Genomic DNA, 16,370 nt, shown 5'->3' on the forward strand with positions numbered 1-16,370 from the left:
AGTTTTAAACTAAATTAGCATAAACTTAGTTCAAGTCCACCATTTATCGGCTGTAACTGAGTGGCTATAGACTACAGAGGTGAGAGTATCAGCTGGACCCTCAGCAAGACCAGTCTGCGTTAGTCCAGATGCGTCAGTCTAGAATGAGTGACATAATTAAAAGTAATCATATAGGTTACCTAATAGAGGTTACAAAACCTGATTTGTAACAAAGTATTTTCTTCAAATATGTATTTGTGTAGATAGTTAAAATAATTAGGAATAGAAAAATATCTGGCTGCAACCTTGAGTAAATGCATTGAACAAAAATTCCATGTACTGTATGTGCAAATGTACTTTTCAAATACCCCAACAATAACGAAAGGGGAAAAACTATTATTACAACACATGACTTCATTAGGAACGTATGTCAGCCCCTCCCAGGCCGCAGAGCCACCACTGACCTCCAGCCAGACGTACTGGGCAGCGGTCGGGATGGAGGGGATCTCGAAGGTCGCCTGACCGTCCTTGGAGATCAGCTCGCTCGTGTAGACGTTGTCCTTCGGGGTCAGCTCTGCCTTGACGCGCACGTGCACTCCGTCGGCTGGGCTCCCGTCTGGGTAGGTCACCTCGATCTCCGCCCGGGGGTAAAGAGTGTGTTAACCATATGAAGCCTAGCATCCCTAATTCTGTGCATGTCATATAACGCAGTTAAATTATCATATTTGAACACCCTGCCAAGCACTTTTGGGCTTGGCAAGGTGGGGCAGGACTTAGATAAGCAGGGAAATGAAAAATACGTTTTTCACACTTTTAGGGCATATCCGTGGTCATCATATGGCCATACCTAACAATCTAGGCGAAGGCGAAGTCTTCGAGGCGAAGTCCGACAGCCAAATGAGCCAATAGTCCGACAACCAATAGTCCGACAGCCAATAGTCCGACAGCCAATAGTCCGACAGCCAATAATCCCACTACTCCAATAGTCCGACAGCCAATAGTCCGACAGCCAATAGTCCGACAACCAACAGTCCCACTACTCCAATAGTCCGACAGCCAATAGTCCGACAGCCAATAGTCTGACAACCAATAGTCCGACAGCCAATAGTATGACAACCAATAGTCCGACCGCCAATAGTCCTACCCCCAACAGCACCACTCAGTTCAGACGGGTCTGATTTTAATCTCATTCAAGATGTTATCCAGACAGTGTATTACTCGTTTTAAACTTAATCAGCACGCTAAAATATGTATCTGAAAACATTATAGCTTAGAAATAAGCCATGTAGTAGCAGAACTTGCTTTGCTGGTCGTATGTCTGTCTTGTAAACAAACAGACTCTGCGCGTGGCAGATGTAGCGGAGCTACGTCCCATAGCGTGAAGGGATGCAACGCTCTGATTGGTTCAGAAACACACTCCGTTTCAGAGTAAAAAAAGCCATTGCAACCTGTCGGCATTACATTTTGTTCAATCTGAGAACCCATCGGCAAATAAAGAGAACCACTGTCATAATGGATGAACATTTGGTAAACATACGAGAACATTCTGCGAATTTTATTTATCTGGTATTGGTTTCATATTTATTTGTACTTTATTACACCATTATCAACTGAATCGTAATGTTTCCTTAGGTGACAAGTCTATTTCCCTGCATTCCGATGTGTTGCCAGTTACCACAACAATGTAAATTCCTCTCTGTTCATTTTTATCCATTTGTACAAACCACTAACCAAATGGACTCTGGACGGTATCTGGTATTTTGTACACTCTCAGGGTGAAATGAACAGAAGATTGTTACTGTGTAATCTTGTCTCCAGTGGTGTAAAGTAACTAAGTACATTTACTTGAGTACTACTGGAGTATTTTCAATATTTTTACTTCTACTCCACTACGCACTACCCCTCAGAGGCAAATATTGTACTTGCATATTGAGTACTTTTGAATACAGAACTTTCACTTGTTGTGACAGAGTATTTCTCATTGTGGTATATTTATACGTTTACCCTAGTTTTAAAAAAAAGTGAGTACTTCTTCCATGACTGCTCGTCTCACCTTCCCCTTGTACGGCAGGCCAGGCTTGAACTGCTTGCGTGTGTCCTTGGAGTACTTGATGTCAATGAGCTGCTGGTGGACCGGTGTTGAGTCGTCGAACATGGTCTGCCTGCTTCCGTCGGCGCCGGTCACCGACACCCACATGCTCACCGTTCCTCTGAAGTGGTCGGCCACGTCCGGCGGCAGCATGTCCTTCACACACAGGCTGAAGGTCGCAGAGCCCTTGATCTGCCATCAAATGAGTTGGTCAAAACTCGTCGGGAGTATCCTTGATGGGGTTCAAGGGGGTCCCCCAACTAAATGACTCATAGTTAGGAACCAAATGGACCCTATAAAGAAAGGCCTATTCATGCTCCAGTTTACGGTGATGAGGTGACCACCGAAACGGTGACCTCATCACCTAGAACAGAGTATGAATAGGCCTTTTAAGGGACGCTGTTAAATCAACACTAAGGATTTGAGTGCGGATCCCTATCTACACACAGATATTAAATTGGGGTCCTTGAAATTAAAAAGTTAGAGAATTGTATGCCAAACGTGTATGCAAATATGCTAGAGTAAGGTGTTTCTGTAGACAAAAAACACACACCAAACGACATATTTATGTTAGGGGGAGGGGGAGCTTAATGTGCTGATCTAGGATCATCAATCACATCTGTCCCTCTTATCTTGGTTGTTCTGACTCGAAACCAAAATAGAGATCAGATCAGCACTTTAGAAGATCAACACTAGCCAAGTTGTTTTGACACACACCAGTACATTACACCATGTTAGGATAATGGAGCTGGGTATGGATTAGGACAGGGTGATATGGACAAAATCAAACTGTATTTTGACGATAATATATTTTTCAAAACCACGAAAATAGCAGGTCTACAATCTCACAATGCATCACGATGGGGTGTGTTGTGAGGTTTTAGACTCGTAATTTGTCTAGTAAAAAAAAGGCTTCAGTGATTAAAAATAAAAAAACACGTCATATCACGATATTAGATTATCGAAAATCCCGATTTTGGTATAATATCGATATATCACCCAGCCCAAGTATGCATAAACTTACGTCCATAGATTTGACCACAGGATGGCCCATCTCATGGCGGTAGTAGCCCACTCCATTCACTGTCATGTTGACTGTAAGTTTCCCAGTCACCGGCTTCCCAAAGGTATACCTGAACAGCAGCAAAGATGTCAAAATCATGTACAGATTCATGTTTTGTCACCAACAATGTTCATATCATACAATTTTTGGCCCTGGACTCCCACATATCTACTGTGCTAGGCAGCCAGGTTCATGCCATGTGCATGAATCAGGATTAAATACATCCGATGATTGGAATACGGAAAATACGATGCTAAAAATCAACTGCTATAGAAGCTACCGCTACCGGTATCCAAAGAGCGAAACTCGCTTTACAAAGAGACAATAAAAGAACACATGACCATTACCTGTGAAGCACCTAAGGCTATAAGAGTTCTAGAGACATGCTTGCCTAATATCATTTTGTGTTGCTCATGAGGTCAGAGCATACTTATTGGTGCAGGGCCAATAAGGCAATTATGGAAGGCGGTGTGCGGGCCCTACCTCCTTCCATAATTGCTCATGAGGTCATCATCATGACACTATTGTTGCTGTCGGGTGGAAACCTAGTATGTCCCAAACTCTTACTTTTCAGGATTCAAATACAAACATAGCCGATCTACAAGCTCAAAACCAGCTCAGTGGCCTTGTGGTTAGAGTGTCCGCCCTGAGACTGGGAGGTCAGGGTTCGATCCCTGGCCGGGTCATACCAAAGACTGTGAAAAATGGGACTCAGTGCCTCCCTGCTTGGCACTCTGCATTAAGGGTTGGATTGGGGGTAAGTCCCTGTGACATACTAGCATCATGTCCAGGGGGTGTACTTCTACATCATGTCCAGGGGGTGTAGGCTCCTGCCCTATGGGCCTCAGGCTCGGCAAGGTTTACTTACAAGCTCAAAACGCATTGCAATGCAACGTGGATTGAGCTATTTTTGCTACTTTTGTGTGACACTGTAGAATGACAATGTAGAGCATTCATTAACAAAAAACCCTAAAATGAAAACAGTTGAAATATGGTGATACAAGGTTTCTGCCCGACCCGAAACAATATGAACATATTCCTCTGTTTCATAAAAACTCTTATAAGCCACTTTCGGCTCCCAACCCACTGGCTGAGAAACATTTATTTGATAGACTGAAGTTCAACAGGTAAATCTCACGCCTCAGGCCTGTCTGTCTACCTGTCATTCGGTCACATACTGTAAATGGTAAATGGTAAATGGTGCATTTATATAGCGCCTTTATCCAAGGCGCTTTACAGAGATTGTGCATTACATTCACCCATTCACACACACATTCATACACCGATAGCAGCGGAAACCATGCAAGGCACCAACTAGCACATCGGGAGCAATTAGGGGTTCAGTGTCTTGCTCAAGGACACTTCGACAGTAACTCTGGGGGAGCCCGGGTTCGAACTGGCAACCTTACGGTTACCATCCAGGCACTCTACCCCTGAGCCACCACCGCCCCGGAACTGTACTGTTCCTGTATGACATCACTGCCAGCTGAAGTGCCTTACCTGGCCCTGACGCTGGCCTGTTCACAGCCGTTGAGATCACGGATGTAACGTGGTGGCTCAATGATCAACTCGAACTTGGGCATCACTGTGGGGAGGAGAATAGGCCGAGAATAAGCATTGTCCCATATTGGAGGGGGAAATCATGTAAATCACTTTCTTCAAAACAACATTTGAACCCATTAAGACATGAGGCCGAGTTTACAAATGCCTTCTAAATCAGTAGTTCTCAAACTTTTTCGTAATTCAAAGCTATTCAAAATGTGTCACTTGTGTGACTTGTCATGAGCGAAGAACACGAATGAAAGACATCACTGCCGAGTAGGTAAATAATAGAAATAAAGTAATTTCTTTGGTGAACTAAGTACATTTGCCAAACCTTTTAGATATAAAATAAAATATAGCTCATGAAAGCCCTTCATTCTCATGGGTATTTTGTATACAGTTGCTCACCATACTTCAGTACTTCAAAGGACTTGTTGTAGGTGTGACCCTGCATCTCCACAAAGATAAGCCACTCTCCAAATATGGGCTGGTCGGACAGAGGGAAACTCATGTTGACAATCCCTGGAGAGAAATGTATCGCACAATTACATACAATATACAGTATGATAGAAGACAACGTTATAGTCAGAGGGTGAGGAAGAGAATGGAGGGTGGCAACATCACACTCACAGTACAAGCACTGTATTCAGTGGGTAGGGTCAAACATTAAGCACTCAAAGCGGAGCGGCATCGAGTATAAAACAATTTTGTCCGGAGAGAACTTGTTCGGTTTCTGCGAGCCAAAATAAATGTGACTTCTTCTGACGTATGCAGTTGCCATATTAGCCTACTAATTGTTATTATGTACAATTTACAATTTACAATTTAGGCATTTAGCAGACGCTCTTAATCCAGAGCGAATTACATTAGGCAGGAACAAAAGTATGTAATTGAGATTGTAATTGTAATTGAGATTGTAATTGAGATTGTTTCAGCGTCATATAACATGGATGGAAGAAGCATGGACATTGTTCTGGAAGCAACACTACACTGTCATATGAAACCACTGCACTGGGGCCATGATAATTACACTTTGCAAAAGAAGTGGACTTACCGCAACACACAGATTTGAGTCCTTTCCACTGGACCATCCTGGATCCTCTTGGATCCTGAAGGGTCAGAACATCAGATAAAAAACAAAACAAATGACAACGACCTTTCACATCTCAAATTGTAAGGGTCAAACCTGGTTTGTAATTTAAAACATTAGTGTTGAACTGAGACTCATTCTTGCATTTTCCCTCCCTCTGAACTTGACCTTAAGACCTGGCTCCTGACCCGGACTGACGTTGAAATACCTTAGCAACTTTTCCTCAGGTGATTGTGCAGTTTACAGATCAAAGAGTAGTCCAACCGGCTTATTACTTAATGACACCCATAAGTCATGCATGGACCTCCGCACATAACTTATGACTGCAAGCATCATATGAGCTGCCAAATATGCCAAATATATGCCAAATATGCCAGCTTGATATTTGCCCTTAAAACTCAAGATGTGAGAAAAAGAATAAGAAAGAAAGAAAGAAAGAAAGAAAGAAAGAAAGAAAGAAAGAAAGAAAGAAAGAAAGAAAGAAAGAAAGAAAGAAAGAAGAGAAGAGAAGAGAAGAGAAGAGAAGAGAAGAGAAGAGAAGAGAAGAGAAGAGAAGAGAAGAGAAGAGAAGAGAAGAGAAGAGAAGAGAAGAGAAGAGAAGAGAAGAGAAGAGATAAACAACATGAAAGATGAAAGTCTTCTTTCATGTTGTTTATCCCTGGGCTGTTCCAGGGAGCACCCTGTTATCAAGGTGAGACTGGCCCGCCTCATGCCCTGTAATCTCCAGTGTGGCTGGAAACAACCAGTCACTGTCCCATCCTGGACATGACCCTCCCAACCATGGGTGGTCCCAGTGCTCCACTCACCACAACATATGCCTCCATCTGCAAAAGCAACACAAACAGAAACAAGGAGCAAAAAGTCAAAGGATGACACACAGACAGAACATCATCCTTCTCCTCCCTCCCCACTCCTCCCCACTCCCCCCCCCCCCACACACAAACCACCCCCGCCTCCACCACACCCCACCACTCATCTGCGCAACAATCTTTCATCTGTGAAAGCGAGAGCTGGCCTTGGCCAGCGGTGGACCTTTATAGCCGTGGACATCAATAAACAGTCTGTCTGCACAGTGGCACGGTATACTGGGAGGCCATTGCTAACATTCCAGCCGAAATGTCTTGAGCTTCCCGGCTTCTGTAAATACGTAAACTGTACATCTCTGTGTGCTCGGGGTGAGCTAGGGCTGCCTCCTTCATTCCACAAAGCGATGAAGTTGGAAAAGCATATTTGCAGGAAATATCATGGATGACGTTCTAATACGTCATCGCTTGAAAAATAACAATGTTGTAATGCATATGATTATTCGGCATCACATATACATAAGACTTGCAGGGTTTTATTTAATCTTGTTATTTTTCTCTGTGAAAGTGTGTGTGTGCGGTCCTGTATAAGTGTATCCTTCTATCTATGCCAGTACGTAGTGGAAATATTTTCGCAAAAACAATGACACAAGAAATATTGTTGAGAAATCCCCTGATTTCTAATGCTGCTTTAGTAACCAACTTATAAACAAAACAAACAAAATGATGCAAAACAAAGAGAGCTTTCTGATGTGATTCTGTAATTGGATATGTGCATGTTAGACAAGCAAGCATCAGTTAATTCCTGTTTGATATTCTTCAAGGCAGAAAAGTGACATCACCTTGTCGCTGACCGGCCTCAGATCAGGGGTCACTGTGTAAACATTGATGAGCACTGAAAACGAGCAGAAGATAACACATTTAAAAACACAACAGGGTCTTCTATAAAAGAAAACATGTTATTGTATTTGAACACTGCATAGTAATGCCATTACCTTCTGTTCAATGGGAACCGAAGAGCACAACAAATCTTCGCACCTGGTTTGAATCCATGGGAACCAATTGTAGAATACCGTCCTATGTCCAAATTGCTTTATTTAATTGGCCGCAGTTCAGTCGGAAGTTAAAATAGAGTATACTGATTGGGCATGATTTCTATCATGAGTTCAATTGTGGTCATTAATACATTTGCTTGGGCCCAGCCTCAGCTCACACATGACAGAGTTTAACCTTTGTACTTTCTGTTTTTCCCTCATTTTCTCCCAATTTAGTTGTTGCCCATTCTCTATGTCTGTACTGCGTTGCTTCTCGCTGCCAACTCCCCCATCTGTTGGCTTAGGGAGGGTGTAGACAACCATGTGACAACACATGGGAGACGCCAGACGTTTCTTTTCACCTGACAAAGGTTTCACTTGGAAAGCTTTAGTTGTATTATCTTGTATGCCTGATTATTTTTGTTTATGTTGTTTTTTTAGTATTTTCGTTTTGGTATTCATTTTATTGTGAGTGTGTAAACACTGGGGCGGAAAGCCAAAAAATCTATCGGATACACAAAAAGGGGTAGGACTGGATACGTTTTTCATTAAACTTCTTCCTACGAACAACATAAGTTAAGGATTATGTAAGAATTCTTTTGCCGCTATTTCATTCTTTTTATTTTTAAATAATCAAATGTTTGATTCAAATTTGAATATGTTCGAAATAAATAAATAAATGAAAATGAAATGGGGGGGGGGGGGGGGGGGGGACTATCTACAATGGTGGCTCGATCCGTGGTAGCGTGGCTCGAGTTCACCCGTGTACACATACAGATGCACTGCAGGTCATCTACTGTGATATCTGACGAAGTAGCAATGAGGATAGACCTTTATGTTTGGGTTTGTAGACTGGCTTGTCCGTCTGGATGAAGACGGCAGTGCCCTTGCTCTCCACGGTGACCGTGGTGTAGTTGTAGAAGATGTAGCCTCCCTCTGTGAGGTGCCGATTCCCCCACACCTTCAGATGGGCCTGGCCTCTCAGCCCTGGAGGAACCTGGTTACCACACACACACACACACACACACACACAATCAATGGATAATAAGCACACAAGCACACAACGCGTTGCGAGCTTGTAGATCGGCTATTTTCACTACTTCTGAACCATTTGTTTTCTAATTTATGGAATTTCTTAGATTTTTATTTGATTTCTTCATGAAATCACTGAAAAAATCATTGCATTTTGTTTTTAAATTATGAAAATATTAGCTTTTTTGGAAATCTTTTTTGAAAATGTAGGAATCAAAAAAATTAATGGACCCATAAAAATCTGTCTGCGACCCACAAATGGGCCCCGACCCAGTGTTTGGCAACCAGTGGGATAAAAGAACTCTCAGGGCTAAAACACACTGGCTGTGAACAGCACAACACACGCACACCTAAACAAAAAGCTCCCACCCACATTGTCTGAAAAAATTAGATGCACACCTGCTCTCGGACACAAAAATGTCAATCAAAAAGGGTTCCAATAATAAATTAATCAGTCTATGTTTTTCAAATTGATTTCAATATTTGGCACATTTTTACAAATCAGTCAAAACATCAGTAATCGGTGGTTGAGGCCTCTCCAAAATCAGGATCAGCGTCGGACCCCCAAAATCTGGCATGGATCAGGCTCTAAGTAGCATACGTTACAGAGGCATGACCATGGCACACAGACGAACACACAACTACACAGACGAACACACAACTACAAAGACCAGGCTAATGGCTCAGCATGCTTCATAAGACTGTAGCTCATGTGAACATGGGCGGAAGGAAGGAGTAATGGACGGGGAGAATGAAGAACAAGCAGGGGAGAGGGCGAGGGAAGGAATGAAGTCGTGCATGCTAGATTGATCCATTCCAGCCATTGGGGGCGGTGCACCATACATGCACGTCAACAGCTGTTGCATATTACATTGAGGCTGTTACCTTATTCCCAATGAATGTGCAAAGACAGATGTTGCATTACAAATAGTGTTTTGCATGTTGCCTGAGGAATGCGCACAAACAGACAGGCAGGCTCTCACTACTGTGCAGCTGTCGCCACTAAACAATCGCCGTCCATTTGAAACATGGCTGGAAAAGGAAGCATGTAGAATGACAGTAAGCAAAGACCTGGTTGATCTCACCTTTAACTTGATGGTGCCTTTGTCTGCAATAGAAAACAATAATCAGAAAAGCCAGAAAAGTCCAACATATTTTACAAAACTATTTTGTGGTGATTGTTTATAAATGGAGATTGACTGTGATTACTGTGATAGTTAAAAAACATTATATTTACCCTATTTAATATTTATGTGGGACAGTTAAAATGGTGCTTTCTTTCACCCATACCTAACAACACATCCTGCTAACCAACTGTTATTACTCAACTGCTCAAAATTCATCTATTACTGAAATAGTGTGCTAACTACAGTAGGCTTTGGCCCAGTTGGAACCACTTGAACCCCAGCATGCCTATTCTGGGAGGGGGGGGACATTTGCTCGTGAGCTGTGAACTTGTAGATTGGCATTGTTTTGTGTGTGTGTGTGTGTGTGTGTGTGTGTGTGTGTGTGTGTGTGTGTGTGTGTGTGTGTGTGTGTGTGTGTGTGTGTGTGTGTGTGTGTGTGTGTGTGTGTGTGTTTTGTTTTGTTTTGTTTTGTTTGTTTGTTTGTTTGTTGTGAAGTGATTTGGTGTAAGAATAGAGGGTTTAAGTGGTCCGGGCCGGTTAGCAGGGAGTCCAGCTGTAGGCTGTCTCCATGCCACTCTGAGGCACAGCCAGCCTCATCCATTAGCGCTACTGTCAAACAAATCACACAGGCGTGTATACAACCATGGCCTGGTGGGACAGCCTTGGCTGATGAAGCCTCAACGGCCATGGAGGAAGGACCCTGATAGCAGTCATGGCGTGTTGTTAGGGGTGATATGGACAACATAAATTATCACAGTATTTTTGACCAAATACCTCAATATCAATATTGTGGGTTAGGGTTAGTTTTTTGTATTGCTTCTCAAAAATAGCTAAATTAACTCATGAGTTAGACTATTAAAGTCTAACTCATGTTGATTAGGTGATGTAATGGTGATGTAAAACAAACGGTGAAAAACGGTTTATTGTTAACGACATGTTAACAACAATAAAGAGACAATATGACGTAAATGACACATGTACATTTTCCCTTCATTGTCAATGCGTTTACAAAACAAACATTGAACTAAAAAAAATAAAAAAAAAAATTAAACCTGAGTATAGGAGGGGCTAGCGCCCAAAACATTATGCTGAGGCATAGTAGATTTTATCCTCACCGAACATGGTGACATGGCCGTGGGCCACTGTGTCTCCCTTCACAGCAAGCTGTGCCTGGACGCGTGTCTCTGCCTTAGCATTGAAGATAGTCACACTGACACTTTCCTCCACGCCTGCTCGGAACACTGAGGGGGCAACGACCAGGTAACCCCTGGGTGGGAGAATGATCATGGTAGGGTCAGAGAGGTGGGATGAAGAGTGGAGAGACAGACGGTTAGAGTCATGTAGAAGAGGGAAAGAAAGATTGCATAAGGATGGAAAGGTTGATGAGGGGAAAAAACGAACGGTTGGGTAGAGATGAAGAATGGTAGCACAGATGGATGGAGGAGGGCGAGGAGAGTAGGGGATGGAGATAGGGAAGAGAGGGAGGACAGCTGGAGATTGAAAGGAGATAGAGACAGGACAGAAACCCCACAGCTTGGAGAAGTTTCCCTGAAAGCCAACTTACCATTGGCTAAAAGGCCATGGGCTATATCTTGCTCCACCCCTTACCCCATATCCGTATCTTGTAGATCCGCTAGTTGAACTATTTTACAATGTTTTTCAAAGTTGTGAAAAATGGCAAATAAGTTTAAGGATAAGGGTTGGCGCAAGATAGGGCCCTATGCATACAAGACCACTGTTTTAAGTGTCTTCTCTGTGAATGGGTTCAAAATAACATTGCTTTCGAGGAGGCAATAGAGGTGAAACTCACATCATAAATTATGAAGTACATAAAACTTTTATGTAAGAGTCATCACTCTTTTCTGTGAATGACTTCAAAATAGCATTGCTTTTGAGGAAGCAATAGAGGTGAAGCTACCATCATACATTATGAAGTATATAATAAACATTTGAAAGCATGTATTTCCTCTCACACGCCCTTTTCACCTACCTTACTGATTCACACACATACATACACACACACACACATACACACACACACGCACACACACATTCCACATGGATTTGTGCAGCCAGATCGAGTTTAATTGCAAGGATACCAGGGACATGGTACCTGTTGGCCAATGAGCTGTGTGCTCTCTTTGGGTGGTCTGGCACCTCTGTCAAACCTTGGGAGTCTGTTTGGGAAAATAACGACCGAGATTCCACAGCCGAGCCACTCTGACATTTAAATCCGAGGGGAGGCGGCTGTCACTGGGGTCATGGCGGAGCAAAGGTCATTCTTTGATGTGTATAAACATTTTGGAAAAAGGCCAAATTTAAGGATGGCAGGGTAGCCTATTGTCCTTCCCGTAATGGAAAGGTCCCAAGTTCAATCCTCACTGCAGCTATGACTGCTATCAAAGTATCCTTAAGTAAGTCCGGTTAGATAAATGCTCATTCAACATATTAATGTTCATTATTGTTTGCTTCACTAAATAGATAGGCCTATGCGATGGTCAAAATTAAATACAGTAACATGAATGACAATGATAAAATAGTGGGTGCAAATACTGACAGGATGTATCACTAAGTTATTCTCAATTATGTTTCAGGCCATATTTAATGTACAACCCATAGCAAAGGTTTTGTCTGAGTGACAACCAAAACCTGATTGGCTATTGTATTACCTGTGACTGAGTCAAGTACTGTATGGGAGACTTCCCGTGCAGGAGCACCCCACTGGTCAAGACCTATGCTGTAGTGTAGACAGTATCATTTGTTTTGGGCGGAAGTTGCAGGATTTCGGCGGAAGTACCGCTCAAGGAAATGACATTGACGCTTCACAAATCAGTTTACAAACTTTACATTCTCTGTGTATGAAACGAGTGTTGTGATTGGTCGGAATAATATCGTATCCGGGGGAAATGCATCTGGCGGATGTTCCGGACGACACTTCCGCCTATACCGTCTCTGCCTTAGGTTGTGACCAGGCTTTTCTCTTCGCAGATGAGTAAGCCTGGGAACAAAGGCTAGTGCAGGACTACTAATGCTGGACTTGGACAGCACAATCAGTTTACAAATTAGCAGTGGGCAAAACATCCAGGCTCCAGCACAGCTCCAGCTGCATGCTTGAAAGTGGATCAGGTGCTTGGTATTACTGTGCTGGGGAGCCAGGGGCAATATCACTACAACATTGCTCCTTGGTTTCTCTGTGCAGAGGGATATGCTGAATAAACTGGACCATATGGACTACTGTATGTTAATGGCTTGTCTGTGCAGAGGGATACAATGGAACATATCTCCCCGCCAGGTCTCCTTCCACAGCTTAAAGGGCCACTTCACCCATTTTGTAACCAGAGCTTATTTTAATGATGTTTAGATCGCAAGAAACACTTTCCTGGGGTTTTTATGTGTGTAATATATATATATTTTTTAGATATTTTAGTCAAGACGCCATGTTCATGACCAAAAACCTGTCATGAAAATGTGGTCTCACTTCCTTCCTGGACTACAAAGTCACACCTCCCCCCTCTCCACAAGGAGGGGAAGTGCACTAAAGCATTATGGGCATTGGAGGAATTCAGCAATCTAGTCAAACCCTAGTCAAACACACAGACATCATTATTTTTCTGGCCATATAGGGTGCAAACTATAAATACTATTAACATTGACTGCAGTTTCTTCCAGCGGTGAAATGAAATGTCCCTTTAAGGATATGGATATCATGTATGTGACTAGCAGAACACCCATAGTTCATAGAGTTGTAGTTACATGAGTAGCCTTCCTTCCTCCCTGACATTGAAAGTCATGAGAAAATCACTTGAAAAAGAAGACGTGGAGAAGATAACATGAGGAAATGTGATGCGTTTGATCTACAACCAGCTCTTTGATCGGGTGCTGGTGGCTGTTTCCAAACTTGATGCGCTCAACATTTTACTGTTTCTGCCTGACTTTGCTACTCATCTGAGGGTTGCTCGGTACTTGAAAAGGAAGGATTTGTGTTCTCTTAAATTAAGGCTGTATGTATTTAGTCAGTAGGTGCTCCACTCCACCCCTCCCGAGTCCCTCTGGTCAATTAGGCAACACGGCAACTCTTCACAATTAACATGATTCTCCATGACTAAGGATTAAGCTTTCCATCATTCAGCACCGTGCTGACAGCAGCAACACTGATAGCAGACCATGTCCCTGCTCTCTCTGTGTGCACTGCAGTGCAGAGGGGCACCGTACAATTGAACATGTCTCTGGACCAGGGATACAATGGAACATATCTCCTTACAAAGTCTAATGATTGATTGAAAATTGTATTCACAATTTGTAGAATGGGTACAATTCAAACAAAGGTACAGGTCATTAGTCAATACCAAAACTGCTACGAATAAAACCAGAAAAAGCACTAAGACTTGTTTACATCATCTATCTGTGCCGTTTAATCAACTGGAACATGTAGGCTAGTGTTTCTCAAACTTTCATTTCAGTTTATTATGCCAAGGACACCCGCCATTTGACATCATTAATAATTTAATATTATAATATTAATATTTCTGTGACCCCAATCTACACTGTAACATCCTCTGTGTTCACACTAGAGACTACAGATGGAACCAAATGGACCTGTATGGGTCCTTTTGGTTACTAATACTATCAATCATTTTCCCAGCCCACACCCCACTTTGAGAACCACTGATGTAGGCCATCTCCTATCCTATGAGTCCTATCTCCCTAGCCTGACTCTGTGCCGAGGTGTACAACAGTGGGCAGAGGGATATACAGGTATGTGGAATCTGCAGAGGGACAGTCTATGTTGGATAAACTGGGGGCCGCTCCTGTCCTATGCAAGCATTAGCCCATCTCAATTGGCACGAGGTATATTAACCAAATAGTTTCCAAATAGTCCCCCCCCGTCCCGTCCCCCCCCACATGCATCAGTGTTACCTGACAACCATCATCAAAGAGCTTCAAAGGCCATTTATGACATGATACTTTTGAGTATCGTGTGGCGAAACCTCAGTAACGATCCAATAAACGTGAAACGTGTGATCTATGCCAGTCAAACACGCGCATGAGCATGCATGGGTAACATTTTGGACGAATCAAGTCAAAATATTTGGACATGTGTCATTATTATCCATTTATAGTACTGCTTTACCAAATGCCAAATCTTGTTGTAAATTTGCCATAACGCTGTCCGAAACGCAGACCACTGCTTTTGCTCAAAAAGCTTCGCAAGTTCGCATCAAAACATTTCATTGCACAACTACACAGTTTACTTACTGCCTCTCTTGTCCACAACTTCTGTTCACGTTGCAGATGAACGAAAACCACCAAAGACCCAGAGCAGCTGTCAAACCCAATCTCAGCATTTTGGCCCAAAGTAGCCGAGATATTGGGGAATATCTCGCTCTCCTTTGCAAAAATGAGGATAAATTAACTCACTACACTGTTACTTTCACCCGTCTCGTCTCCCTACAGCGGTCTATCCATTGAGACTGGTTGGTACGGCAGCCTAGACTAGAGTAGGTGTGCAAAAGTTTCGCCTGGAAACGGCTAAGGATCGAGGTTTCTTTTTTTCATCATCCCACTTCGCGTATAATGTCGATTGTTTTTTTTTGTTTTTCTTCTTTTTTCCTTTCACACGGCGGACAGTCCTCTTTCACGTGCCTTCATGATCATCCGCCCTGTAGGACTGTTGTTATCTCACATTTCAACATTACAACTTCTTCAAAGAAAAGCGTCCTTATCCTGCTGCTGAAAGTTGTAGAAGTAGATTACAATTTGTAATCTCTCCACCGATCCGGATCCGTCTCTCTCTCTCTCTCTACTGGCTCTCTCTGGCTGCTCGCCTCCACCTCTATTTCTCTTGAAGTCGTTCCCCTTACATCTGCCAGTCAGAGCTACTTCTCCGTGGCGTGCGCATACTGCGCACACACATGCGCGCGCGCGTACACACACACACACACACACACACACACACACACACGCCTCCGCTGGCCCCACGTAAAAGAGATCTATACAAGCTCGCGATGCGACACGTTGTGAGCTTGTTGTTGTAGATTAGCTCTGGGCTGCTATGGACCAGACCAGAGCTAGTTGTAGATCAGCTATTTTACGCGCGCGATACCGTCGTGCAACGAAATATGAATCGGGCTTTCAATGGTTCATTCACACAATCTCCACCAGATCCCCACCACCTCTCGATCACGTTTACGATACGCACGCCAAAAGCAAAAAAAGTCATGCGTGTTACAGCTGCAGTCCAGAACTTGTTTAGTTGTTTATGATGATGATTATAATAGGATTTGTGTCTGAGACGAGTGACAACCAAAACCTGATTGTGTCCACTCCAGACCCAGCTAAATGATGGACGGAGTAACCAAACGGATGTTTTTCTTTTGATCAACATTTGTTATATAAAAGTTGTTGGACCGCCTGAAACGCCCTCAAGGACCACTGGTTGAAAACCAGTGTCTGCAATATCACTACAGTCACGGTGTAGGATGTAGTCTCCCTAGTATACTCCTCCAAAAATGTTAACCCTGGGGGTGTCGGTCAAGGACACGTAGTAGTACTGCCTGAAGCACACAAGTGTCCTCTCCACTAGCTTGAGTCCATCGATCGTGCGGTTAACT

The 16,370-nt window shown here is 43.1% G+C and overlaps 1 protein-coding gene across 1 annotated transcript in view; it reads right to left on the reverse strand.

Moving 5' to 3' along the window:
- Positions 1-15,585, reverse strand: part of cpamd8 (C3 and PZP like alpha-2-macroglobulin domain containing 8) — an 84,734-nt gene extending 69,149 nt beyond the window's left edge. Inside the window, exons 1-12 of the mRNA XM_079505284.1 lie at positions 15,016-15,585; positions 10,875-11,026; positions 9,718-9,740; positions 8,432-8,597; positions 7,409-7,461; positions 6,570-6,587; positions 5,728-5,782; positions 5,082-5,195; positions 4,632-4,716; positions 3,093-3,201; positions 2,033-2,260; positions 444-614 (exon numbers count right to left, since the gene is read on the reverse strand). Of these exons, the coding sequence (XP_079361410.1) occupies positions 444-614; positions 2,033-2,260; positions 3,093-3,201; positions 4,632-4,716; positions 5,082-5,195; positions 5,728-5,782; positions 6,570-6,587; positions 7,409-7,461; positions 8,432-8,597; positions 9,718-9,740; positions 10,875-11,026; positions 15,016-15,104 (1,263 nt within the window). The 5' untranslated portion in view covers positions 15,105-15,585. The remainder of the gene's footprint in view (positions 1-443; positions 615-2,032; positions 2,261-3,092; positions 3,202-4,631; positions 4,717-5,081; positions 5,196-5,727; positions 5,783-6,569; positions 6,588-7,408; positions 7,462-8,431; positions 8,598-9,717; positions 9,741-10,874; positions 11,027-15,015) is intronic.
- Between the last annotated feature and the right edge of the window lie 785 nt (positions 15,586-16,370).

Source organism: Electrona antarctica, assembly GCF_951216825.1.
Source record: "Electrona antarctica genome assembly, chromosome: 7".
NCBI lineage: Eukaryota > Metazoa > Chordata > Actinopteri > Myctophiformes > Myctophidae > Electrona > Electrona antarctica.